This window comes from Cornus florida, unplaced genomic scaffold (assembly GCF_030987335.1).
Source record: "Cornus florida cultivar Cherokee Brave unplaced genomic scaffold, ASM3098733v1 CherokeeBrave_3.0.0_Hap2_Chr02, whole genome shotgun sequence".
NCBI lineage: Eukaryota > Viridiplantae > Streptophyta > Magnoliopsida > Cornales > Cornaceae > Cornus > Cornus florida.
The window spans coordinates 25,908,877-25,934,609 of record NW_026775572.1 but is presented as its reverse complement, the minus strand read 5'-3'; the positions used below and the strand labels follow the sequence as shown (position 1 = coordinate 25,934,609).

General features: G+C 39.4%; 1 protein-coding gene and 1 pseudogene across 1 annotated transcript; both read left to right on the top strand.

The window, feature by feature from the left end:
* LOC132295887 (glucan endo-1,3-beta-glucosidase 1-like) overlaps positions 1 to 2,668 on the top strand; it is a 34,936-nt pseudogene extending 32,268 nt beyond the window's left edge.
* A 17,002-nt stretch (positions 2,669 to 19,670) lies between these two features.
* LOC132294374 (cytosolic sulfotransferase 15-like) lies at positions 19,671 to 23,800 on the top strand. Its single transcript, XM_059792201.1, has 2 exons — positions 19,671 to 20,848; positions 23,569 to 23,800. The coding sequence occupies exon 1, from the start codon at positions 19,781 to 19,783 to the stop codon at positions 20,774 to 20,776; it is 996 nt and encodes a 331-aa protein (XP_059648184.1). The 5' UTR covers positions 19,671 to 19,780; the 3' UTR covers positions 20,777 to 20,848; positions 23,569 to 23,800.
* The last annotated feature ends 1,933 nt before the right edge of the window (positions 23,801 to 25,733 follow it).

The window sequence follows — 25,733 nt, the reverse complement described above, 5'->3', positions numbered from 1 at the left end:
TTTCATTTCATTTCAAAACAAATTTTCCCTTTCTTGCCCAATGCAATGCATGAATACTTCATGCTTTGATCACCATACCATGTCAAGTTCACAATTCCATACAATTCATCTATATCTCATTTGCATGCTTTTGGGAAAATTAAATTAATAAACTCTCAATTAATAATTTTGACAATATAGTATTTGACATTCAAACATTCAAGTGCATATAATCAAAATCAATAAATAATACAAGCAATTTCTATCACTTTCAACACATTATACACCTTGTCATGCTCATTATACATAAAATGTCTATAACCATAAACAATACTCATAATTTAGTAAACAATTTAATAACTTTTATAAGAAAACTCATAAAAGTCAAAAAAAAAAAATTATGGATTAGAAACCCCTACCTCCAAAAATTGCAAAAACCCCCAATTTGCCGAATCCAAACCCTAAATTTCAAAATTCTTCCAACTTTACTCCGATCAAATCGAACATCTCGACGCGCTTTCCGTTTTGCCGCAAACGGTTCCCAAAAATACCAAAAATTGAGGGAGAAATCTAAGTTTAAAGATTTACTTGGACAGGAAAAAGAAAAATGAAATAAAGGGAAGGGGAAGAGAAAACAGTGTAAGGGAGTGAGGAAATGAGAAAATGAGGATTACCAATGGCCTTATGCCATTAAAAATATGAAATGGGTGGTGGGTCCCACCACTTTTTTCTTTTTAACTTTATTTTTACACCATAATTATATATACACATTTAATAATTCACATCCACATAAATATAATAAATAAGATTCTTGAGGTGCAAATGGACCCAACTAAAAATCCATGTACGTAACAATTTCGGTAGCAAGTCCCACACGGGACTGTCCGGCCTGAAAAATAGAAAAATGCAAAAATGATAGCCTTGCATTTCAAAAAGTCCTAGACTCCATGAAATGTCCCAACCAACTCTCAGACACAACCGGCACACTCCACGGTATCCGGCACGTAAAACGAGAAAAGATGAGAATGCCCTTGCATGAACGGAAAAAAAAATAAATAAATAAATTCCAGAAAAATGGAAAATGGCAAAATTCAAAAATATTACAACACCAGAGATTAAAGTATATAGGAGAGGGTTCGGCTCCCTTGCAAAGATTTGAGAATAAAAATATAAGGGATAATTACACTGACCTCCCTTGAAGTTTCATCAATATACACTGACCTCCCCTCTTGTTTGCCAAATTACACTGACCTCCCTCGAGATTTTGTATACTGATAACATGGACCTCCCCTCCATTACTGAAAATGATGATGTCATCAATTTTTAATTCTTAAATTCCCATTTTACCCTTGAAAGACATGTAAATAAATTATTATCCTAACTAAATCATATGAAATTACTTAAATACCACATCTTCTTTCTTCAAGGCCAAACCAATCAAACTGGTTCACTGTTGTTTGGGGGCTCGTTGGATGGTGTAAGCTTCACCGGTGGTTCTGTACACTTCACTGAGTTTGGGTCTACCCAAACCATCACCATCAGTCTTTGCAACTCACCCAGGCCGTGAGTGGGCTAGCGTGAGATAATGCAACAAAGCTAAGGTAGACCAAAAGCATAGGATAACAGAAAAAGTAGAGCTCAAGCTTCTCTCTAATGGTAGACTCTAAGCTCACCCTCTTCATCATCTCCCTGTCTTTTATAACATCCACATTACCCACTTCAGAAAAATCAATCTTTAATAGATTGGTATACTAAAAAGTCTTACAAACATATATGTATATGTATAGATTTGTATACTAAATTCTTTTTCTTTTTCTTTTTTTCATAATTGTTGTATATTAAATTAGCATATATTGTTTCCACCAACCCATTTCTAAAAAATCAATCTTTACAGTGTATCTATGTAGAATTGCATACTGAATTTGTATTGTTTGCAGATATTAAAGTGCAACAAGATGAAGATGAGCCATATGTTGGAGTCAACATAGGTAAAGATATATCAAATTTGCTATCACCAAAGGACTTGGTTTTGTTTCTATATAAGTGAAAGATAACACACGTTCGTCTCTACGATGCCGACGTAGACATTCTTAAAGCTCTAGCCAAAACCAAGATTCGGGACGTCATTAGTGTGCCCAACAACCAGCTCCTCGCAATTAGGTCCTCCAACCCCACCACCTGGAACAGCCGCAACATCGTTGTGTACTACCTGCAAACGCTTATCACCGCCGTCGCCGAGGTCCTGACCACCGTACTCTTCCGCTCCCTTGCTCATGATGGCAATCGAGTCCCTCTACAGCGTTCTTGTCGTCGCTAATCTCCACACCCAGATCAAGATCTCAACGCCGCGTGTGGCGTCAATTGTTCTCAACCCATTCCCGATGTCTCAGGCGTTCTTTGACGAAACCCTTGTCCCAATTATTCTCCCTATCCTTGGGAACAAAGGGCTGTTCTTTTGGATAATTCTAGCCATGGCCACATTCGAAAGAAATGGTGGATCCAAACACTTTGCTTCACTGTGCTCGACGCAATGCTTGACTCAATTTATTTCTTAATGAAAAACCTCAACATTACTGATGTGGTCATTCTTGTGTGGGGTGGGATTAATGATGGTGGTAGTGGCATCGCTTGCGATTGTGTAGGGGTGGGAATGGTGGTGCTGCAGCGCCGGACAGTCTATTTGTGGTGATCCAAAAAAACGATACAGGAGGTGGAGAGGATAGGGTTTTAGAGATGGGTTTTTTATATCTTTTCAAAATTTATCATTTTTGCAATAAAATACAATTAAATATAATGAGGGCAAATTAGTAACTTCACTCTTATAAGGGAGGTAAGTGTAATTTAACAAACAAGAGGGGATGTATGTTGACAAAACCTCGAGAGAGGTCAATGTAATTATCCCAAATATAAATTAAAAGATGTTTTATCCACTTTTTTGTCTCATAAGTATTAACAAATCGAGAAATAAACTAAATGGTATGACCGAGCCGTTACCTACCTGGATCTCCTTCATCAAAGGGAGGCGAGGTGTTCCAGTTCTTCATTGATTATGTGCTGGTATTTGACCAAAATAATTAATTAAATATTTTGTTTATTCAAGAGAGAAATATAGAGATGGGTGTGTGGTGTGGGTGTAAGTAAGATGTGTGTGTATTGATGTGAGAAATAGCCAAGAGGGTCAAGCCCATCAGCCAACAAACACTAGGAAAACTAAAGCCCAAAGCGGACAAAGAGCCCAAACATTGACAACCCAGCAAAGAAAAACAAAACAATATTTTTCTAATGTAGCTCACAGAGAAGCACAGGCAAAACCAGCTACAAACAAAGCTCACTGCAGCTCATTTTGTGCCATTGTAGTTTTTTATCTAGTCCGGTGGTTTCAAAACCCAGTGAAAATGTGAAATATAGTCCCTATATGGCGTTCTAACGTGGAAGCGGCATATGCGAGCTGTTGACGCAAGAAATTAATAGTAATTGGGGATGTAAAGGTAAGAGAGGGAAAAAAAATATTTATACTCCCGGAATACCATGAATATAGTATCCCACATAAATGAGAATTATTTGTTTTCTTTGATAATATGGAAATGATAGTTGTATATGTTGTGGTTTTGTGGACTGTGATTACGTGAAAGGATTTTGGGAAGGTAATTGGTTCAACAGTAGTGTCGACTTTGGCTATTGTCAGACCGGTTCAAGTGCAACAGTGAATTCAACATGTTTGGGAACATAGTTGAACCGGTTCAAAAAGATAGAACAGGTTCAACTTGGCCAGGGAGCTACATGATTTAACTTTTTTATTGATTTTGGACTCTATAAAAAAAAGGCAATTTCTTATAAGACAAGTTGTGTTCCATTCTTTGGTACTATATATATAAACCTTAGATGTGGTAAAAATAGCAAGAAATAAGAGGATCATTATACGTATTGTATGATTGATTAATTTGTACCAACACAAAAGAGAGCCACTGAAAATTGTCCCGGACATGAATGGTAAGGGGTCCGCCTTTGTGGTTTTCTTTCTGATCGTGATTCTCCGATCGCTCCCTCGCTTTTGTGATGTTCACTCCCTTCCTCTTTTCGTCGTCACGTCAATTTCATTCAAAATATGGGCTTGACTAGCTCATAGTGTGTATATGTTTCCCCCACAACCAAGGTGCATTCCATAAATCAGTATTACCAATACGGAGAAGTTAGCCATGAAACCTCAGCGACCCCCAAACCTCCATTGCCGGCCTTTGAACCACCTGAAACCACCCTTCCTCCCAGCCCATATTACAAAACCACATAATCACGCATCCAACACTAAACCAGTTCTCAAGACACCAATTTCGACCTCAAAATCTGAGAATACTGCATCACCTTTAATCCATGGAAAACCCTCCACTCCCCTCAAACTTCCAGCACCACCCAAACCCCCACTACCTCCTAAGAAAACAGTTGGTAACAACCCTGACGATCATCTTTTTCCACGTCCACCTTCAGTTACAGGAGCCACTAAGGAGAAGGTCAAGCTCGCACTGCAAAAAGATAGGTTATTGAATCCATCAGGGCTGGAGGTCAACGACGTTGTTCTCCTCCCGGAAGGAATCGATGCGGCAGTTTTGGATGCCTCGAAATTTACGCTAATTGAAGAGGTTGCAAAGCTCAGGTCTCTTTTGCAGGAGAAGGAGCTGGAAATTGCTAAACTACAAGGTATGTTGAAGAAACAGGTCACGGCGACGGTCATCGGCAGATCTGGTTACTGGTCTCAAGCCTGGTCAAACCGATCAAGTGTTGACGTCACCAAGCCTTGACTGCTTTTCAAATTCAAATTTGGATGAGAGAGAGACAGAAAAAGACATGCTGAAAAGTAACCTTGCATCAGTCACCCCACATGCACCCCCTCACCATGCACTGAGCGTACACTCACCCCAAATATCGTAAGGTCAACTCAAAGTGCCCGTCAAAACCTTACTGTGTCCACCCCATTGAATCCTAACTACCCAAGTCAGATTCCAACTATCCATGGGCATTCAACCTCGTCACCCCAACTACACTCTACTATTATACGCCAACCAAACATTGTCCCTAACCAACAGGCTGAACAACCAAATCAGCCGTCAATCACCCATGATCATGCCCAATTTAATGACCAATTCAACCATAGTGAGAACAAGCAGCACCCGAGTTGGGCTGATATTGCTCAGTCCTCTCCCACAGGTTGGGATCTTCAATACCATGAACCCTCTTACAATGATGACGCTGTGTTGGTAGAACCACCTGCGGATGCCATGAATGATGGAGTGCAGGACTGGCAAAGCTGTATTCTTGGCTCGTTCCAGAGAAGAATGCCTTTTAAATCGGTCTCAGCCGCTGCAAGCAAGCTTTGGAGAAACAGGGGACTCAGGCAAGTTGTTGCAAACACTAAAGGTACATTCTTTTTCTGTTTGACTGCAAGGAGAGCTGCTTAAGAATTATTGCAGGAGGGGAATGGTTCTTGGCAGGTAAACGAGTAACTCTTCGTTTGTGGGATCATGAGAAACCAAATTCCACTTGCACACCAAACAAAATGGCAATATGGATTAAATTATTCAATGTGCCTTTTGAGTACTGGTCTCCAAAAGGTCTAAGCTACTTGGGAAGTGCAGTGGGGAAGCCACTCTTTGCGGATGAGAACACCAGAAATAGAGTAGACTTGACTATGCCAAAATTTGTGTTGAGATCTCTCCTAACTCACCATTACCATCCACATTCCAAGTTAGATTGGGGGACAGTTGGGAAACTGTAAGAATTCAATGCCCATGGATTCCTCAAAGGTGTCTCACTTGCTTAGCTTTTGGACATAACAAGGATTCTTGTAGTACTGGTCAGATGTCTAACTGCAGCCCACTTAAATCCAAAGACTCTAATGACTGGCAGTTAGTTACAAAGTGCAAGGGAAGAGCTGTTTGTAGACCAATTCCCAACCCATTCTCCACTACAAATCCACAGCAGCAGAAGGAAGTTGCATCCACATCAAACTTGTGTGAATCATTAATCCCTCCCCCTTCCTTGGCAAAGACAGACCTACCCGCAACTACAATCAACCAATTACCTTCGATCACTCTACCTGTGGCTGGTCCATCTATTGGTTATGAAACCTCAATTACCTCTGCAGCCAATGCAAAAGCAATTAACTTTGTTATTGATCTCACTCCTGCAAACTTAAAGACCAGTAGGAAAAAGGCTGTCACAACCTCTCCTATTTCAATCTCTAACCAATTTGATGCACTGCCAGTGGAGAACTTGAATGAAGACAATGAATACTCAGTGGAACCAGTATCTTCATCTGAGGAAGAAACTGTGTCTAGCACAAATGATCCAGCCTTCTGTCCTGCAGTTGAAAGGCTCCTTAAGCCAACGAAACCCACTCATTCAAAGCACTCTAAAATTGAAAAAAGGGCAAGAGTAGCAAAAGGTTTGACCACCCTTAAGGGGTTTAGAGTTATGTGTTCACTCAAATCCTCATCCCAATGATTTGGGGAGCCTGGAACATAAGAGGGCTCAACTCTCCCCTCAAACAAGAAGAGATTTGTCATCTCATTAGAGATAATGGTCTGAGTCTAATGGCAGTGTTTGAAACCAAGGTCAACAGTGGCAATGTTGAATCAATTCATAAGAGGATTGCTCCCAGCTGGCAGTTAAAATGTAACTACTCATCTTTTGTGTTGGGAAGGGTATGGATTATGTGGGATTCTCGTACAGTGGATATTGTGGCATCTAATGAATGCAGCAAGGCTATCACTTGTTCCATTTTTCTCAAGGACCTGAAAGTGAATTGCAGAGCTTCTTTCATTTATGCTGCTAACACTGCAGTGGATAAAAGAGCATTATGGAGGAACCTGAATCACAATTCAACCTCAATTGAGCCTTGGATACTTCTTGGTGACTTCAATGTTCTCCTACATGTCAATGATTCCTTTGGAGGTGCTCTTAGGTGGACTACTGGTATGTCTGAGTTCAAAGAGTTCCTAACTTCAAATGGTCTTGAGGACCTAAGCTACAATGGTATATTCCATACTTGGTCTAATGGAAGTTTTGGGTGTGCAAATATCTCTAGGAAGTTAGACAGAGTTCTAATCAACCATCCCTGGATGGTTAAATTTACACAAGCAGAATGCCATTTCCTACCACATGGAATCTCATACCACTCTCCTATGGTGGTTAATTTTGGTTCACTTGCCCCTAAAAGGAACCTCCCCTTCTGGTTTTTCAATTTCTGGGGATTAAATCCTAACTTCTCAACAATTGTTTCACAAGCTTGGCAAATGGAGGTGCATGGTTCAAGAATGTTTAGGTTGGTTCAGAAGTTGAGAGCTTTAAAACAACCACTTAAGCAGTTGAATAAGAAGGAGTTCAGTGCAATCTCAAGGAGGGTAGCTGCTGCTAGAGAGGACCTGTCCCTTTGCCAGAGAAGTCTTGATTCTAACCCATCAGATGATGTACTCAGACTCAAGGAGAAGGAGCTATCACAGAAATTCACTGAACTTTTACTGGCGGAGGAGATGTTCTTCAAGCAAAAATCTCAGGTACATTGGCTTAGGGAAGGGGACCAGAATACCACATTTTTCATGAAAAGCTTCAACTCCAAAGCCGACAGGAGGAAAGTTCACTCATTTACTGATCCAAATGGGAATCAAATCCAAGGTCAAGACCTTAAGAATGAGTTGCTCAGCCATTTTCAAAGCATCCTTGGCCAATGCAACTTCAGCTATCCAGGTATGGAATCATTCTCAGTAGTTATCACAAAGACTGTACCATCAAACCTCCTACCTTCCTTAACAGCAATACCCACATACCAAGAGATACAGGCTTGTATTCTCTCATTCCACCCCTACAAGAGCCCGGGGCCTGATGGATACAATTCTTGTTTCTTTAAGCACTCCTGGCCAATTGTGGGGCAGGATGTCACTGCAGCTATTAGGGATTTCTTCATTTCAGGGAAAATGTTGACTGAAATCAATAGTTCTTATATTGCTCTAGTGCCCAAGAAACCAAACCCTACCTCAGCCAATGATTTCAGACCTATTTCCTGTTGTAACATAATCTACAAAGCCATATCCAAACTCATCTCCATCAAGCTAGCTCCTCTACTTCCCTTGCTTATTAGTTCTACCCAAACTGCTTTCATTAAGGGTAGACACATGTCTGACAACATCATACTAGCACGTGAGCTTCTAAATGGCTATCATAGAGTAAACCATTCCCCAAATTGTGCCCTTAAAATTGATTTAAGGAAGGCTTTTGATTCTATTCACTGGCAGTTCATCCTGGACACTCTTCATTTATTCGGTTTCCCAGCTACTTTTATCAATTGGATTAAACAATGTATAACTACACCAACTTTTTCAATCTCACTGAATGGGGAACTGTTTGGTTACTTTAAAGGGAGGAAAGGTATCAGGCAAGGAGATCCTCTCCCCCCCATGTTGTTTGTTATTGCAATGGAAGTATTGTCACTATGTATTGACAAACACATTGCAAACAATCCAAGATTCAGGTTTCACTGGAGGTGCAAAAGGCTGTCAATCACTCACCTTTCTTTTACAAATGACATTTTGATGTTCTCTCATGCTAGCTTAGACTCAGTTCAGGTGTTAATGGAAGCTCTATCTTTTTTCTGTAATATTTCTGGAATGCAGCTGAATAGGGAGAAATCCAAGGTTTTCTTCTCAAGGGTTGACAATGGTCCGAAAGCAGCAATTTTTTCACTTCTTCAATTTAAAGAAGGTTCACTTCCTGTCATGTATCTTGGGCTGCCACTTTCTTCATCCTCAATTAAAGCAAGGGATTGCCAAACACTCATTGAAAGGATCACAGCAAGATTTGGAAGCTGGACATCAAGATTTTTATCGTATGCAAGAAGAGCTGTTTTGGTTAAATCAGTTCTTTGTTCCATTTAATCATTTTGGTCTCAGGCTTTCATTCTTCCCAAAAAGGTTCTTGAGCAAATCAACCAGCTGCTTAGAAGCTTTTTTTAGTCTGGGGTTGATTTGAAGCATAAGGGAGCAAAGGTGACTTGGCAAGCTGTGTGCAGACCCAAGTGTAACAGTGGGCTTAGTTTTCCAGATTTGGAGCTGTCTAATAGGGTTGCCAGTCTGAAGCACATTTGGAACATTTGTTCGAGAAAGGAGAGCCTGTGGGTTGCATGGACACAGGAATACCTTGTAAAATCAAAGAGTTTTTGGGCGCTTAAAACTTGATGTCTGAGTTCAGGGTTTTGGAGGAAAATTCTGGGACTGAGGACAATGGCAAAAGGTCTACTAAGGCATAGGGTAGGGATAGGGAAGGATACTAGCTTATGGTTAGACTACTTGTAACGACCCAACTCCTCATGGATCCGGATCATTAAACGGGTCCTTTCCCGACCCAAAATCATCCAAGGGTAATACGGTAATTTCATGTTAAATTTAAATATCATGGTCCAAAAGAACAAAATGGTAAATTGCCACAATTCAATAATTTGACACTCAAAGGGTATAATGGTCATTAACTTGGGTCACATAATAAATAAAATAAAGTTCGGAGCAATATAGTCCTTTCAGTGGATAAAATATAATTATTGCACTTTATTGGGCCATAAAATAAATACGTGTAACATTTATTGGGTGCCAAAGTGTAATTTGGGAAACTAAAATTTAGTTTAATTAAAAGGCCGAAACCGGTCGACGTATGTACACTATACGTCGACTGGTTTGGGTTATGAACAGTGGAACTGGTAGTTTGGGACATGATACCAGTCGACATATGGGAAGCCATACGTCGACTGGTTTGCAACGTGAGCCACAATGACTCACCCTGTGAAGATACCGGTCGACGTATGGAAGCCACACGTCAACCGGTTCTGGGAAACTCTCACTTCTTTTCCCACTGTCCAGTGATAACACAAATACACCAATATTGGTAATTCAACCACACATGCCACTACACTTACGTGTAATTTTAAATATATTTCAACACTAAATTGCAATAATAACAACCACGTGTTAACATAATTTACCACACGTTACTTAAAATATACAAACTGATTTTGAGTGAGTAAAATTTAATTACATTCTCTCAAATAACCATATACACAATGAACCTCAATACATCACACATTGCAAAATAATACACCTTGAGTTAATATTTTACAAAATTAGGTTCATTTACAAAAGATATGAAAAAGGGCATTTCTCTACTCCAAGCTAAGGCTAAGTTTGATCACCGTCGGCTACTTCTTTTCCATGACCTGAAAAATGTAGAATATGATGGGGTGAGCAATATGCTCAGTAGGTGACACTTAAGACACGTCTCTTGTGTCCCCGTGAATCCAAGCAAAGAATGGAGCGATAGGAATCGGGGTCATACAAAATCGGGAAAATTCAACATCATATCCGAGCTCAACATTAACAATATAATGCAATTGAATGTAATGCATGTCAATGCCACTCCCCATTTTCAAAACCGTTCATCCATCACTTTCTAAATTGTTAATGTAACCCCCTTTGGTGACTCCGCAGCGCCGAGAGAAGGATTGGGTACTGTCCCTGACCTTTGGTGACTCCGCAGCGTCATTATATGGCCCAGATAGCTCAACCACGCTAGGGCAATCTCCCTAATTCCCTCTAGGTTACATTAACCTACCGGCCCGTTGGTGACTCCGCAGCGACCGGGTTTTATCAAAACACTTTCATCAATATACTTTCCCAAAACTGCCCATTTTCATTTCAAAATCAATTCTTCCCATTTCTTGCCCAATATAAATGCATAGATGCATTTATATCATGCCAATATACTCATCATTACATAACCAACTCAATTCATGTAAGCAAGGCATAATTTCACAAGAATTTCTCAAGAAATTTCAACATGCTCTTATACAACAATACATCTAGCATAACGAACCTATATAAATCATCACATAGGCAAATTTTTCACATAAAACATTAATTACAAGCTCTCACATACCCACATACACATATTCTAACTACTTTTAAACTACAACTAGCGCAAATTAGCATGTCTTGCAACAATTTAGAAGATGTAATTCACATAGGAGCAAGAAAATTGTGGATTAAAAGCCCCTACCTTGATTTAGAGCAAAACCCTTAAAATGGGTTCAAATTTTCGAAGGCCAAGGGGAGGCTCAAAGCTGAAATTGTTGATATCAACGCGTAGAGCTCGCCGTGCTTTCCGTTTCGCCTCAAACGGCACTCAAAATCACTAAGTGTGGAGTGAGAAATCAAAGATCAAAATTTGAAGCGAAAAGAGAAGAAAATGAAGAGGAAATGAGAAAGAGAGAGAAAATGGACGGGAGGAGAGAAATGAGAGACTAAAAAAAATGGTCTCTAGCCACATGTGGGATTAGTGGCGGGCCCCACAAAATTTTCTTTTATTATCTTTTTTTCTTTATGTCTTCATTTTACACCTCATACACATTAATGCACCACATACAAATACCACTTGATCCACATAAATAAAAATGTACAATATGCAATTGGACCCAACCACAATCCCGTACGCAAAACGTGATAAGACATAAATGCCCTTGCGGCGACAATTTTTTTCGAAAAAAAGAAAAACGACGAAAATCAGAAACGCCACAATCTACCCTCCTTAAAGAGATTTCGTCCTCGAAATCTACCATCCTTAAAAGAGAAGGCACGACCACACACCTTCGTCAGAAACACTTCACAAAACCCTAAGACAAGGGACTCGACATCCTTATTGCCTTCGACACCAGCGTCAACAGGCAACCACACTCTGCCGCTAAAAAAAAAACCCAATGATCACCACCCTATGAGGGTACGCATTACTCGCAACACTGTTCACCAAACCTGCTAAATTTTATACTTGACTTAAAACTAACACTGGTCCTTTCTACACCGCTATACAAAGCTTGAAAGAAAAATTGTCACAAGACCCCTGAACATGACAACATTCTTTCTCGACCCGTCCCTTGATAGGACAAACTAGACCCCACCGAGAATCAAACTCAAACTCAAATCAATACATCTCTGTCAAATCAACACCTGTCATCTAACATACGGCTATGCAACTACATAATCACACAACGACCACCAATCACGCCTACCGGCAATTATCATACTAATCAACCTTAAGATAACTAAATGATGAATCTCTCAACAATCATATAATCATGAGTCACCAAAACAATAAAATGTATCACCTTGTATTCTGAACACAAATCCTCAAAACGAGATTCTCAATAATCAACGATTATACCACTAACCCGTTATCAAACACCCAATACCACTTAACACCTTTCGTCACCCAAAATAACTTATGCAAATTCACATTGTTAAACCAACACAGCGTACGGTACCATACTCTTACTATCACCAACAAGTCAGAATGATCATTGACCTTTGACCCGACATCGTGTCAAAGAAAGATTGATTCAGGAGAAATGGTTGGCCAGGCCATTCTCATCCTCAATCCGATCTCGACACAGACATCGTTCTTGTCCTCAGGTCTAAGTCTTAAACACAACCCTTTACAGTCCATAAAATAACCACAAGATTCACTCCCTAATTAATCTATCACCTCAATAACCATATAGTGACAAAACAATATGCTAAAAGCAACACGATAATCATTCCTCGATCTCACGATCATAACAAGCTAAAGTAACCCATCGCCAATACCACAATCATCAATCAACCTAAAAGCCTTTCAGTCATCTCATATTACCCACAACACGTAATCAACATCATAACCTTATTCGATTCGATTCTGACCTCGTCAAAACACTCAATACGATCATTTCATTTTGAAAACCTCAAGACCAAAGTCAACCATTCCTATTATTCCTCGATGAGATCCCACATTCTCCCTCTAGCTATTTAGCATTCAAACGATACCCACATTGGTCCTCAAGTCACTGCTCAATTCATACATCAATAAAAGCATCAAGATGCACAGCTCAAATCACATCGCCTAATCATCCTCAAACCACCATTCACGACACATTCTCTAACCATCACCGATAGTACTAAATATCGGAAACACAAATCTTACTTAACAACCCGTGCCTGTCATTCCACCAGTCGGAACCACTCTCAGAACAAGCACTACAAAACTTAAAGACTCCACCTCCCTCTGTAGGAGTGAGTCGACCCATTCAACAAGTACCTCTACCGATGAACCCCAACAGCACAACAATTCACTCACAAGCCTGACCACCCACGGACGTGCACAACTTCTAAATGGAGAACAAGACTTCTAGCAAACGACGTCCTTACCAGGACTAAAACAAATGGAAAGGATAACAAATCCTGCTCTCACAAGAGACCAACGATTCACACCTAAATGTACCCAACCACATGTCATACGCTATTCATCTATTGTCCAACCATGGACACCCAATCTCACTTAAGATGAATTGAACTCCTTATATACAAGGAGAAGGACCAACTAAGAAGCACATACAGAACTACATCCGCAACTCTAGGCGACCTTGCCACAAACAAACCGTCATATGCAGTCAACATCGGAACTTTGCATACGCTACCCCGCAACACCTATGCTTGCCAAAACCAATCAAATAAGAGCACCAACGCTCACGTCACTGGGACACAAGGAACAAGACTCATGACGCCAATTACATCAACCCATGACTCGCCAAAGAAAAAGTGCCTACCTGGTAACACCGCCCTTACTAGCTCGAGAGACTAAACTGTTCCCAATTACTTTCAACTAACACACAACCCATCACCTATCTGACAACACACAACAAATTAACAACTCACAATCCCTAGTCCGTCCTCAGATCATACCTATAACCATCATGCTCATCAGCACTAAACATCATACTATGACATCATAACACCTCCATTGTCACTCATTCCAACAACCGTTCAAACCTATTATTCCATCAGACCATCAAGTCACTACTAAAAGATTTTTTTCCAAACATCCTCAAGATAATATTATCGTAACCAAAGAACAAGCACAACGCTTACTGCTCCCCATAACAACCACCATTTACCACTAGAAAAGAACATCCACGCGTCAATACCATGCCAACAAATCCTCAAAAAAAATGAGCATAAGAATCCAAAATGCTCAACACCCAACTGTCTCCTTAAAACCATCAATAATGCGATCAATCGCTACTGTTTTCCTGGACACTGGGTTCACTCCAAAACTGACTTACTCTTTAATTACAGGAACTTCAAGTACTAATACCTCATGATCATTCTTCCCAAAATAACTTCACAATTCCACTCCCTTATAAACAACAAACATCCACTACCAACCGCTCCCTCAAAAGTGACATTAACCCGACATGAAAACACACCTCACTTATGATACTCGAAACCATAGTTAGTAACCCGCAATAAGAAAATTAAAAATCCTACGCGGCAACGCTACATTAACAATCCCTAAGAGGGACAACAACGCTAAGCCAAATGATCAACCACACAAGCTATAGTCTACAACAACTACAACCAGTGGTCTCTCTAATTGGTATCTAACTGGACACTCAAGTCATACCTATAACTAACTTATCCAATTAAACAAAAGGGTATATAACTCTTACACCCCCAACACTATCATTTCCCAACCAATTGCTATAATTATTATCCAATACAACGGAATGTCCACATCGATTTCATCTGAGTTGTGTGCCCGTAGCTCACCCAGTGTGGTAGCCTTCTGGTGCCACCTGCACACGCTCACGTACACCCGCCCACAGGGCCACAAAACAAAGAAATCAAATAGAACAGGCCATCAAGCCCAAGAGGTTACTCCTCATCCTGGCTCAACACAATCTGTGACCAACATTCTATGGTCATCAAACCACATCACACCAAACTTTTGTCTTCCTTACTGGAAATCAAAATAAAAGATGTCATCTACTCATCTCGTCACCAACTCAAGATCAACCTCAACTCATACTCTATAAACGATAATCTAAGAGGCCAACTCTCAACCTTAAATATTAGTGAACTTTTAAATAAGAACTAAATACCAACCTTGCTCAACCCGTACAACACTTGAACCTTACAAATCATACACTACATACCACCTCGCATCCTATGACGTCTAATCAACTTTGCTTACATGTAAGAATCCCATGAATCATGCACCATGCTCTATTGATTCATCACCCTAAGAGTCCCCTCACCACACCGAGATAACACAACCCAAACTCTTGCCTGTGCAAGAAAATGAGAACTTCCATCCCAGAAGACACCTAAGATCAAACTCTTCTACCATTACTAGTTTCTAGGGAAAGGATTCCTAATGGAACAACGCGTCTAAATCAAACTGGACTCAATAGATCATGCTATTCACATCTCCCTTACTCACAATGCTGATACCTTTCCCGTCATAAAGGATAACTCACAGAGCTAATACAAAATAAAAATGTGCCTGCTAAACAACTACATACTGAAAACAAAACACCAATTCATGGATCATTTAAGCTAGTGCTACACACATATAACATATAAGCATGCGTTCACATAAGCAAATTAACACGTAGGCAATTAAACAGGTAAGTAAGTAAACACGTAGGCATGCTGCTCAAACATTTAAACATTTAAACATGTAACACATAGGCAAATAAACACTTTAGCATGCTTCTTCAAATATCAAAACACGTAACAAATACTCTCATACGCAATACAAACAACTTCCCATGCAATCCTACATAGGCCTCTACCCATCGTCCTAAGGTTTTCGAACCATCGCTCTGATACCATTCTGTAACGACCCAACTCCTCATGGATCCGGATCATTAAACGGGTCCTTTTCCAATCCAAAATCATCCAAGGGTAATACGATAATTTCACGTTAAATTTAAATATCATGGTCCAAAAGAACAAAATGATAAATTGCCATAATTCAATAATTTGACACTCAAAGGGTATAATGGTCATTAACTTGGGTTACATAATAAATAAAATAAAGTTCGGGGCAATATAGTCCTTTCGGTGGATAAAATATAATTATTGCACTTTATTGGGCCATATAATAAATACGTGTAACATTTATTGGGTGCCAAAGTGTAATTTGGGAAACTAAAATTTAGTTTAATTAAAAGGCAGAAACCGGTCGACGAATGGGAAGCCATACGTCGACTGATTTGGAAAGTGCGTTACAATGGATACCGGTCCACGTATGGGAAGCCATACGTGATTGGTTTGAGCCATGATACCGGTCGACGTATGGGAAGCCATACGTCGATTGGTTTGCAACGTGAGCCACAATGACTCACACTGTGAAGATACCGGTTGACGTATTGGAAGCCAGTGATAACCCAAATACACCAACATTGGTAATTCAACCACCCATGCCACTACACTTACGTGTAATTTTAAATACATTTCAACACTAAATTGCAATAATAACAACCACGTGTTAACGTAATTTACCACACGTTACTTAAAATATACAAACTGATTTTGAGTAAGTAAAACTTAATTACATTCTCTCAAATAACCATATACACAATGAACCTCAATACATCACACATTGCAAAATAATATACCTTGAGTTAATATTTTACAAAATTAGGTTCATTTACAAAAAATATGAAAAAGGGCATTTCTACTCCAAGCTAAGGCTAAGTTGGATTACCGTCGGCTACTTCTTTTCCATGACCTGAAAAATGTAGAATATGATGGAATGAGCAATATGCTCAGTAGGTGACACTTAAGACACGTCTCTTGTGTCCCCGTGAATCCAAGCAAAGAATAGAGCGATAGGAATCGGGGTCATACAAAATCGAGAAAATACAACATCATATCTGAGCTCAATATTAACAATATAATGCAATGGAATGTAATGCATGTCAATGCCACTCCCCATCTTCAAAACCGTTCATCCATCACTTTCTAAATTGTTAATGTAACCCCCTTTGGTGACTCCGCAGCACCGAGAGAAGGATTGGGTACTGTCCCTGACCTTTGGTGACTCCGCAGCGTCATTATGGGGCCCAGATAGCTCAACCACGCTAGGACAATCTCCCTAATTCCCTCTAGGTTACATTAATTTACCGGCCCGTTGGTGACTCCGCAGCGACTGGGTTTTATCAAAACACTTTCATCAATATACTTTCCCAAAACTCCCCATTTTCATTTCAAAATCAATTCTTCCCATTTCTTGCCCAATGTAAATGCATAGATGCATTTATATCATGCCAATATACTCATCATTACACAACCAACTCAATTCAAGTAACCAAGGCATAATTTCACAAGAATTTCTCAAGAAATTTCAACATACTCTTATACAACAATACATCTAGCATAACGAACCTATATAAATCATCACATAGGCAAATTTTCCATATAAAACATTAATTATAAGCTCTCACATACCCACATACACATGTTCTAACTACTTTTAAACTACAACTAGCGCAAATAAGCATGTCTTGCAACAATTTAAAAGATGTAATTCACATAAGAGCAAGAAAATTGTGGATTAAGAACCCCTACCTTGATTTAGAGCAAAACCCTTAAAATGGGTTCAAATTTTCGAAGGCCAAGGGGAGGCTCAAAGCTGAAATTGTTGATATCAACGCGTAGAACTCGCTGTGCTCTCCGTTTCGCCTCAAACGGCACTCAAAATCACTAAGTGTGGAGTGAGAAATCAAAGATCAAAATTTGAAGCCAAAAGAGAAGAAAATGAAAAGGAAATGAGAAAGAGAGAGAAAATGGACGGGAGGAGAGAAATGAGAGACTAAAAAAAAATGGTCTCTAGCCACACGTGGGATTAGTGGCGGACCCTACAAAATTTTCTTTTATTATCTTTTTTTCTTTGTCTCCATTTTACACCTCATACACATTAATGCACCACATACAAATACCACTTGATCTACATAAATAAAAATGTACAATATGTAATTGGACCACCGCAATCCCGTACGCAAAATGTGATAAGACGAAAATGCCCTTACGGCGACAATTTTTTTCGAAAAAAAGAAAAACGACGAAAATCAGAAACGCCACACTACTGGCTACCAAATGGTCCTCTTGTACAACAATTAGGTCTCATTGGTTTGAAAATTCTTCAACTAGATAACAACATCTTAGTTGATAGACTAATTTCCAACAGCCAATGGGCTAATCCAACCACTATTCAGCTTCACCATTTCTTCCAATCTAGAAGTTTCATTTCCCAATTACATGAACTGCCCTCACCCTCCTCCAATCCAGATTCAGTCGAATAGTTACCGTGTCCAAACAGAAATTTCTCTATAGCTCGCACATTGAAATACTTCAGCCCATCATCACCAGTCTTTACCTAGCATAAATTGGTATGGTTTATCCATCACATCCCTAAGCATAGTCTCATTTTTTGGCTGGATGTAAGAGGAAGACTCTACACACTTGATGCCAAACCTGTCCTATACAAACACTACACGAACGGGTGCTACCTCTATGAGACTGACTGGGAGTCAATTGACCACATTTTCTTCAAGTGTGATTACTCCTCTAACATATGGAAGTTTATTCAAGAAGTGGCTGGGTTCTACATCAGGCCTAACAGCTAGAATGACATGATCCAATGGTGCTCCACACACTGGTTACTAGCAGATTGCTTAGTACATAAGCTGTTGTAGGCAGCTGCAGTGTACTTTATTTGGATGGAAAGAAATGCTAGAGCCTTTAGTAACCAAGCAACACCCTACCACAACATCATTGCACAAGTTAAAAGCTGTGTGAGAGCCAGACTAGCAATGCTCAAGTTAAAATTCAGCTCTGACATAATGATGATCAACTCTCCCTCTCAACTACAAACTCTCTTGCAGCAGGGATGTTCCACAGCTTGTGGGCAAGCCTTGCTCCTTCCTTGACCTATGTTGCTGAGAAGGTTATTGGAATGCTGCCGTGAGGACATGGTATTCATTAGTTACTGCTGTTATTGCTGCTGAAAAAGTTGTAGTTTAATTGGCTAGTTTAGCTTTTGAATATTTTGCTTGTAGCAGATCAAAATTTGTATTGGTTGTTTCCTCTTTGTTGTATCTTTCCTATCTGGGGTCTCACTGTAAATTTTTTCAACTTTTTATACAAGCTTACCTTTAACGAAAAAAAAAAAAAAAAAAAAAAAAAAAGATGCATTCCATAAACATAATTCTAAGATTTGGGTGAATTATGTATATCTTGTGTTCTTGTATGTGATTTTTTTTTTTTTTTTTTTTTTTTTTTTTTTTTCCTTGTGATTGCTTGTGATTATTTCTGGAGCAGCTTTGTTATTTGCGTTTCTACAACTGGTATCAAAATATCCAATTAATAATGTAGAGCAAACTCCAATACTACATTAATTGAGGATATTATTAGTAACCAGCTCCTACTCATAAAGAGATGACTTGCTGAGAGTCGTCAATTTTCCTTCCCAGTCAGAGTATGAAACTGTACAAATACAAGTGTTGAACCCCCCCAAAAAAAAAAAAAAAAAAAAAATATGGTCCCAAAGTACAGATGGGATACAGCTCTAACAATAAATTTTGGGCACAGGCAACTTAAGAGAGAAATAGGAGCAAAAGGGGACAAGAATTAATATTTCTGTGTCTAGCATTTATATAGGTAGATGACCAGCATTACTATGTTGGCACATTTGCAAACCACAAAATAGGGATACGGACTCGCACACGTGTGCTGCGTATTAAGCACGTGAAATTCAGTGAAGAAATTCAAAATAATTAACATAGAACATGACTAAGAAATGACCCTCTCTATATATTCATGGTTATCATGAACACAGAGTACTACTATCTCGCCTAGCTTGTGTATATTTTTCACATCCACACTGATATATATCAATGGAGCAAAAAGATGTCCCCAGAAGCTGCATCTCAATGGAAGCTGATCAAGAAGATGAGTTCCTGCAAACTCTCCCTAGAGAGAGAATCTGGGAAGGCACTCCTTATCTCTACCACTTCCAAGGCTTTTGGTGTCCATCTTGGGCATTCCATGGTGTGATCTCCTTCCAGAAACACTTCCAAGCACGTGACACCGATCTAATCATAGCCAGTGTCCCCAAATCAGGCACCACTTGGTCCAAGGCCCTCGCGTTCGCCATTGTGAACCGAAACCGCTATGGTTTCACAGCCAACCCTTTGCTCACTGCCAACCCTCATGACCTTGTACCCTTCTTGGAGATGGATCTCTACTTGGACAAAAACAACCTCCCAAACCTCGAGGATCGAAGTGACCCGAGAATTCTCGCAACCCACCTACCATACGCATCACTACCAGTTTCTATTAAAGACTCGGGCTGTCGCATTGTGTACGTGAGTCGAAACCCTTTTGATCAGCTCATCTCCCACTGGCATTTCTTACTCAAACGTTCCCAAGAAGAGGCGGGTCCATTAGTTCCATTAGAGCATTTTTTTGACATGTATTGCAAGGGAGTTCACAGTAACGGACCCTTTTGGGACCATGCTTTAGGGTACTGGAACGCGAGCTTGGAGAACCCTAATAAGGTGTTGTTCTTGAAATATGAAGATATGAAAGAGGATGTCAACTTGGGTTACCTTAAGAAGCTGGCTGTGTTCTTGGGCTTCCCTTTCTCGGCCGATGAAGAGAGAGATGGTGTGATAGAACAAATTTCAAGGTTGTGTAGTTTTGAAAATCTCAAGGTTCTGCAAGCTAACAATACCGGAAAGATGAAAGGAGGGTTTCAAAAGAGTTCACTTTTTAGGAAAGGCGAGGTCGGAGATTGGGTCAATTATCTAACTCCTTCCATGGCCGAGCGTTTGAAGAATCAGGTGGAAGAGAAGTTGGCTGGTTCTGGCCTCACTTTCAAGGCTTCTTAATGACCCAACTAATTCTGGTGCTTGCTCAATGTTAGCTATTAAATGTTGCATGTTAAACATGGTGAACCGAGTGTTAGTACTCATCTCTTGTATTTCTTCTATTTTATTTAATTATAGTCTTTCATTTTCATGTTGTTAATTAATCTGGTCTGGCAGTGAGTTCTCAAGTGTATTTATCTAAATTGCATGGTTTTGGAAGGGGTGTTAGGGAATTTTCATATATTTTATAAGATACCAACAACAATACAAAAAGTTTTATTCATACATAATGAGTCGAAACAATGAATAACACATCAATTAATAAATAATATTACCAATATAAATTCATAATACTTTCCCCAAAACGAATAATATATCTATTAAAATGAACATGGGATATTGAAATTACAACATGAATATTTAACGTACAAGCCATGGATGGCAAAACAGGCCATAGAATTTATACAATACAGAAAAATAACTCAACAATAGAAATTAAGATAAGAAAAATAATGATAATAAAATAGTAAAAAAGAACTACCCTACATAAGAAGAGACATGTTATGTAATACCCGTAATTTTAAAGAATTTATTTAAATTAATTTTTGTGTTAGGTTAATTCTTTAATGTGTAGATTTATTCACCTTTTAATTATATATGTTAAATTATTTAATTAATTTTATTTATTTGTGCATGTAATATTGATTTTTTTGTTCTTTATATTCTAATGATTAGTTTAGACATTTTATTGGTTAGGTTTTAGATTAATTAATATTATTTAATTAAAGTATTTAATTTGTATTTAATAATAATAATTATAATAGTTTATTAATAATAAAAATAATAACAATATTTATAATAAATAATAATAGTATTAAATCAATGTAATGATGAAGAAATTAAATCTTAGGATAGGATTTACCTTAGGACATCTTGCTTGACTTGGCTTGCTAGCCTTAAAGCCTTATGGTTGGGAATGTGGTTAATTAAATGCAAAAATAGATATTTGTAATATTTAAATTATATAAGTTATGTATATATAGAAGTTAGCCCTTTAGTTGAGGATTCACATAAGTTGAAGAAGGAAATAATAAAAGTGAGTTCTTGTATAAGACCGAAAGGAAAAGAGAGAAAGAAAGGAGCCTGGACCGGTGTAGGGAATTTATCCGATTACGCGCAACCGGCGGATTTATTTTAAATCCAAAAAGGCAAGTTATTATCTACTTTTCCACTTTGAGTCCATAAATTATTCATTACATTTATTCGGCTATTTTTGAGGTTAGAAACCATGCTAGGACAATGAGAAATTAATTATTTAATTTATTAAAATAATGAGATATTAATTATTTAAGGGTTAAATAATTTATTATTAGCCTAGGTAATTATTTGAAACTTAGGAAGTTGTTATTTAAGGCTTTAGAATTTTTTTAGAATTTTTGGGCAATTTTCGAAATTTTTCTGTATTTTCCGGCGACCCTCCGGCGAGTTTTCCGGTCGCCGGCAATGGGGGAGATGACCGGAGTGATCCGGTGTGATGCAGCGCACCATAAGAGGGTGTGCGCGCGCATCCTGGGCCTTAGATGAAGCTGATTGATCCGGTGCATCGCGGTCCATGTTACCGCGGTACACCCGGATCTATGAGCATAGGATTGAGTGATGAGAGGGTGAGATGATTCAGTGTAGCGCGCCCATAGTAGGATGATGCAGCCAACGAATTAGGACGAGCCACGTCATCAGGATGCATTAGTGCGCGCGTGGGAGCGCGTGCGCGCGCGTGGCTGATGCCAGACGCGCGTGGAGGCGCGTGGGAGAGTGGGGAAGGTTGGGCTGCGCGTGGGGAGGCTCTGGGAGGCGCGTGAGGGCGCGTGTGGGGTCTCTACAGCTGCTAGAAATTACCAGAGTACCCCTAGGGCCTGTTTTGTAAATTCCAGAATCTTAAACTTGGATTTTTAGGTACTGTGTTGGTATTTACGGGTTTAACGGGCCACGAAATTATTATTTTAATACCCGTTACTTATTCTTATGACCGATTAATCTTTTCTAAGCATTTATTGGCTCGTTCACAGTACGGATACTAATGTGATTTATTTAACGACATTGTTAAATATAAATAGTGTTATTATCTTATTAAATGGTATCAAACATTACTGTTAAACTAAATAATGCCATGGTTTTCGTCAGATAAATTATCCATGATATCTTATGGGATGTTTATACTGTTAAATGATATATAAACCATGATTATTATGCTGTGTGCATTTCAGGAAATAAATGGACTGTTTAATTATGTCGCATTTATATTATATGGATGTGTTGCCATATAGAACCATATGAGCTGGCTAATAAGTTTAGACTCATTTATACCTTATGCATTCGTTGCTATAGACAGATGTGTGGCTGTCGGGGTATGTGGTTTAATATTATTGGCATGTGTTGCCTAATTAACATGCTCAGTATATTTAGTAATATTATTGGCATGTGTTGCCTAATTTGTATGCTCGGTATATTCATCAGTACTTTGAGAGGTGTTATCACTGTGTAGTTCGTTATAGTCTGTGTTGTCAGTACCGTGCACCATGTATAATAGCTGATTTCCCGGGTAGGGAAATGCGACACTTAACCACCTAGTGTGAGTCTAAGTGATCACCGTCTATTCTGGTTGAGGTCATGTTATACATTGGATAGTTCCCTTAGGATGTATACAGATATAGTACTCATCCGATTCTTAATGATTAATTTATTTGATTCTCTGTTTTGGGTCATAGTAGAGAGGACTTGCTCGTGGGGTTGACCCACCATTGTTGTTATTTCAGGATACGGTCAGTACCCGTTCCAAGGTTGAGGTTAGCAGTGAGGGACCACCATCCGAACTCATCTACTCTTACGATCCAGTTCAGGGTAGAAGTTTTATGTATTACTTCAGTTTCAGTTTTTATTTACTTTTGACGTTGAACTCTCAGGGTTATATTTAGGGATCCTTGACATAGGATTTCCAAGTTGTAACGAAGTACTGTATTAAATAAAGGATGGATGGATGTTGTATTATTTAGTTTCCTTTCCTGTCTAAATTCTTTTATTATCATCATTTTGTATTACATGCTTGTATATTGCCAATTGTTTTTGATATCCCTCGTTTTTCGTGTATAAGCCTGATCAACTTATGCGTGGAAAATGTGGGGGTGTCACAGTTGGTATCAGAGTATTCCAGGTTCGAGTGTCTTAGGGATCTGTGATTACTATACTTCCGCGTTGTGTATTCTGATAATTAGAGCCTAAGTATTAGGGTTCTTTGTATTCTTTTAGTCGGTCCATTATAATGTACTGACGTTAGATTTTTCTGAATTCAAAAGAAGGATGTCTCGGCGTGGGACAAGGAATGCGAACCGTCATCGCAGTATTTCCCCAACTCAAAATGAGAATCAGGAATTTTCCCCTCAAGTTGCTGATATCATTGCACGAGCTGTAGCAGCAGGAGTAGCATCTGCTCTACGAAACCAGCAACCTCCTCCGATAGTACCTGTTCCTGAACCAGTGGCACAGCCAATGTCATGGGACAAAGTTCGTCACTCGTTCATCCGGGGAAATCCACCAACATTTGCAGGGTCCACAGATGTCGTGTTAGCATATCAGTGGAAACAGGAGAGCGAGCGTCATCTTCGGATGGTAATCTGTACCGAAGTGCAGAAACAGATGCTAGCTACGTTTATGCTGATAGGCAATGCATTGCAGTGGTGGGAGTCTATTACTACTGTCGATGAGAGGACCAGATTGACGTATGCTGAATTTCAGACTCGCTTTGACGACAAGTATTTTCCTATGTCAGTAAGATCAGCGATGAAGACTGAATTTCTGGATCTGCAACAGGAGGATATGACTGTGGCTGAGTATGAACAGAAGTTCATTAATTTGTCATTATTTGCACCAGAGGAGGTCAATACGGAAGAAAAGAAGAGAGACCGCTTTGTGAAAGGATTGATATGGCCGATTAAAGTGGTGATCATAGGTAGTCCTGCATATACTACTTATATCCAGGTGGTTAATGCCGCCTTACAGCACTGCCAGATGAGGAGTGATTACCGGAAGTCCAAGGAAGCAGCAGTGGTACCAAGTCCAATGATCGGGGCAGATTTCAAGGACATCAACCTTGGAAGAAAAACAAAGGAAACCTAGATGTGCAGAGGGATGGAGTCCCTAATCAGGGTAGACAAGGTGGGGTACCTCAGACCGGACAGGAACAGTGGTCGGGAAATCAACAAAGAAGGCATGCAGGTCCTTTTACGGGACGTTGTTATCACTGTAGAGAGATTGGGCATCCGGCCAAGATGTGTCCCAAAGCTAAGCAGGGACAGTATGGGCAGCCGAGACCTAATCAGCCGTTACCTCTACCGGCCCCACCGATGCCACGTGGGCAAGTTCAGAATTTTCCGGCACTTCCAGCACCACCATTTCCTCCGGGACAACCTCCACAGCAGTTGTATCATGGCAGAGTTTATAACTTCATGCCACATAATGCGCAGGCTCCTCAGTCTATTGAGGGTATGTTTTCTATACATGGTAGAACTGCTCGTATACTGTTTGACACTGGTGCATCACATTCTTTTGTGTCTAGATCTTTTGTTATCTTATCTGGTATGACGACTCAGTTATGTGACCAACCTCTTAATATTTATACACCATTGGGAGTTGGCGCAATTTTACGAGAGTGTAGCGGTGATATCCTTATAGATATGGGCCGGCTTCGATTTCTTGCAAATTTGTTAGTGTTAGATATACATTCGTATGATGTTATATTTGGGATGGACTAGTTATCTCAGTACCATACTCAGGTAAAATGTTACGAAAAGTCTATTGTATTTGCTATACCAGGACACGAGATGTATCTTCTTGTTGTACCATAACCTGATAGAGGGCCTAGCACTTATTTATTCGTTCTTGAGGAGGACTCACAAGAAGCGACTGCGGTATCTCTTGACAGTAT